The following is a 3,333-nucleotide window of genomic DNA, read 5'->3' as shown; positions in this document are numbered from 1 at the left end:
TCTCATTGAATCTGACTTTGGAGAATTGATTTCTCCATGATTAAAAAATGAAATAAAAGTGGAGAGTGTACACTGAATGTTTTGAGTGAAGTACACACCTTGCACATCGGGCATGTGAGCACCGCACCTGTGGTTAGTCGCCTCCCCGGCGAAGAAGATGACGCCGTGCACAGGCTCGGCCAGCGTGCGCGAGAGCTGCGTGCCGTCCTCGCCGCGCGGGTACTGCGTGGTGGCGCCGCACGCCAGGGGGTCGCAGCTCCACCTGGACCGCACCATGTGCGTCGGGTAGGGGAAGTCGTGCTGGCCGGAGCACTGGCGCAGGTAGCGGGTGACATCCTCGACGACCTGCGCGTCGCTGAGGTGCTCGAAGGCGAGGGCCGATTCGCCCTGCACGTCCAGCTTGAGGACGTGGCTGGAGCCCTGCACGGCGCGCAGGCGGGTGACACCACGCAGCCACTGGTCCTGGCCCGCCGCGCCTGCAGCGCCCTCTGGTGGGGTCCGCTCCAGTCGCACGCCCTCCAGCCACGTCCAGAAGGGCTTCTCGTAGTCCAGGAACACGCGGTTGTATGCCTGCACCTCGAGCTTCTCAAGCGCGCTCACCTGTGGGAAGGTATGCCAGACTGGAGCATTTTGTCCCATGCGAAACATTTTGACATTTTGCTGATGAGTTGTTGGCGGTATTACCTTGTTGCAAGGCAGGCCGGGCAGGAACATGGCGGAGTGCGTGTGCTTGAGGACGCCCAGGGGCAGGGCCACGACGATGTGGTCGGCGCGGTGCTCCTCGCCGTCCTCGCAGGTGACGAGGGCCTTCTGTCCGGGCACCAGCCCCCAGCGCACCGTCTGTACGGTCTTGTTGTAGCGCACGCGCGCGGGGCCCAGTGTCCGCAGCAGCGGCTCCAGGGTGGCCACGTGGCCAAGGGGCACCCGGAAGTCCGCGCCCGGGAGCTCCACGTGGGCGCACACGTGGTCGTGCACGAGGAAGCTCCTGTCGCGCGGCGACCGCAGGCGGCGCGCGCTCAGCAGCCCCACGATGATCCTGGCCGTGACGTCGCGGTGCTCGGCGGAGACCCTCTGCAGCTCCAGGCGTGCGCGGTGTCCAACAAGTTCGTCCGCCTGCCTAACAGTGCGGTCGGGCTTAAGTTGGAGCTACTTTCGAGGTCGCCGTGTCGACGATGCGGCCCACCACCGCTGCTCACCCGGAGCTCGACAGGGCCAGCGCGTCCTCTTCGATGACCCTGGCCAGGTCGTAGGCGCGCATCGCCACCGCGCTGGCCACCGGCATGCCCTTCTCGTCCACGAACAGGGTCCGGGCGGCGTCGGCCCGCATAGGATTACACGGGTAAAGGCCGGCGCCCGCCCTCAGTGGAGAAGTCACGGCGGCCGCGGGCCGCGCAGTGAAGGTGCCGGGCAGGAAGCCATCGAGCACGGCGCGTCGGACCACCTGGTTGTCGGCCACGTGCCTGTAGGTCCTCCAGGGCGCCCCGAGCTCGATGACGGCGTCCCCGAGGAACGAGGACTGGATGCGGCCACCGGGCCGGTCGCGGGCTTCCAGCACGGTGACCTGTAGGCCGCTGCTGCAGATGCGGTTGGCTTCGGAGACAGGGCCTTTTCATTTACCTTCGCCGTCACCACGTCGTCGACCTGCGCACCTTGCCGACACCCTGCTGCACCAGGTGCGCCGCCGCGCTCAGTCCGGCCAGCCCCGCGCCGAGCACCACGACCTCGGGGTCCGCCTCGGGGAGCTGCGTCCGCTCGAGGCAGAACCTGGAACCGGCGAGTGCAGCTGGCTGGTGCTGGTGCTTCAGAACACCCGTGCCGCATGGCGTGATCTTACCGCTTGGGCTCCGGGTCGGCTCGATGGGCGTGGGCCTCTAGGCTGCAGGACGCCGTCGGTAGGGCGCACAGTGCGTCCGGCCTCTCCTTGGGCACGGGCAGGTTGGACGCGTGGCGGCGCGTAGTGGTCCGGAGCAGCGTCGCCAGCGGACGCGACACGAGGCACGGCATCCTGGACGTGTGGGTGACGCTGACGGCGTGCTGTGGTTGGCGGCGACGTCGGGGAAAGTCGTCCCTCTTTTATAGCAGGCGGTAGGAGCGTGTCATTGTCGGCGAGAAGCCGAATGGCCTGTCGGGGTAAAGGGGGTGAGGGGCCGGGAGGAAGGGCCACGCAATAATCCCAAGATGATTTTGGCCGCGGGCCGCTGGCATCCTCGTGGAAGATGGTTTCCCTGCGCTTTCACTCTCTCTCTCCCCTCACCCCTTCACCTGAAACTTAGACGCCGCGCCCTGCAGGGTCGCTCTGCCGGCTCTGCCACGCCCCCTCAGCCCCCGCCCCACCCTTGGTCGCCCCAGGGCGCGGATGCCCTACTGCCAACTCGCCCGTTGTTCTTTATCGGAAACCTTGAGACCAAAGTTGAAATCCTTTCCTTCCTCTGTCTCATCTTCTCTGAGTGGAGGGGTGCGTCGGGGAGCGGCGGGCGGGGGTGGACCGCGCCGTAGGCTTGCATTGAACCATATCTGTCCTAGTCCATCCTGACCCCTGGGGCCAGAAGGGCGGGAATTTCGCCGATTTTGCCCTGGACTGATTAGTCGGTGAACGCGCGCTAAAATTAAAGTAGATTCGATTTCCGTACTACTTTGCTTGTGCAGGGCCTGTAATAGGCCCCATCCCAGAATTTTATTCTTTACTTCGATTGTGGTCTTTGCGCCTGTTTGTTGAAGATTAAAAAATATCCTCTAATTTTTAGTCTAAATGAAACTCTCCACAAATTAGAAGTGCATAGAAGGATTAAATAATTCATTACCCCCCGAAACTTGTTGAAAGATGAATCTACTTGAAATTAGAGCTGCACCAATGTTTTTTGGTCTTGTTTTATCGTGATTTTTCGAGGGCAGCTGGGGTGGGGTTATAACGTTAGATAACACCATCGAGGCCACGGGGAATCAGAGAGAGAGGTGGGGGAGGAGGGAGGGATGGAGGGAAAAACGGAGTTGGAGGTGAAAAGTTTTAATTTTTGCAGCGCTCGCGCTGGTCCCCTTTCTCCCCCTTCCCCTCATTGGGAGCCAAACGCCGTGGAGCAAACTGATGCGATCGGGACGGCCAATCATTGTCGGTGTCCCAAAGTAGAGGAATTAATCGGGAAAGGGGAAGGGGGGTGCGCTGCACACCTCTAGTCTTTCTTCTTCTTTCTCGCTTGCTGCTCGGATTAAGTCTTTTTTCTTTTCTTTATTTTCACGAAGAGTGACAAAGAAAGAGAGGGTGTGATTTCATTTTTTCGCCCCTTTTTCTCGTCGCCCTGCTGCCTGGCCGCTTGGGTGCTGCTGGCGCGGGCGGGG

General features: G+C 61.8%; 1 protein-coding gene across 1 annotated transcript; it reads right to left on the bottom strand.

Annotated features, from left to right (window-relative positions):
- Window positions 1–127: 127 nt before the first annotated feature.
- Window positions 128–2,004, bottom strand: LOC113206600 (protein anon-37Cs-like; the record flags this gene model as incomplete). Its single annotated transcript, XM_052276043.1, has 5 exons — window positions 1,835–2,004; window positions 1,650–1,764; window positions 1,197–1,561; window positions 685–1,117; window positions 128–600 (listed from the first exon to the last, which is right to left on the bottom strand). Coding segments are annotated over exons 1-5 (1,556 nt in total), but the record flags the coding sequence as incomplete, so codon positions are not given.
- Between the last annotated feature and the right edge of the window lie 1,329 nt (window positions 2,005–3,333).

Source organism: Frankliniella occidentalis, unplaced genomic scaffold, assembly GCF_000697945.3.
Source record: "Frankliniella occidentalis isolate FOCC.00 unplaced genomic scaffold, Focc_3.1 Scaffold1459, whole genome shotgun sequence".
Classification (NCBI taxonomy): Eukaryota; Metazoa; Arthropoda; class Insecta; order Thysanoptera; family Thripidae; genus Frankliniella; species Frankliniella occidentalis.
This window is presented reverse-complemented; position numbering and strand designations above follow the sequence as displayed.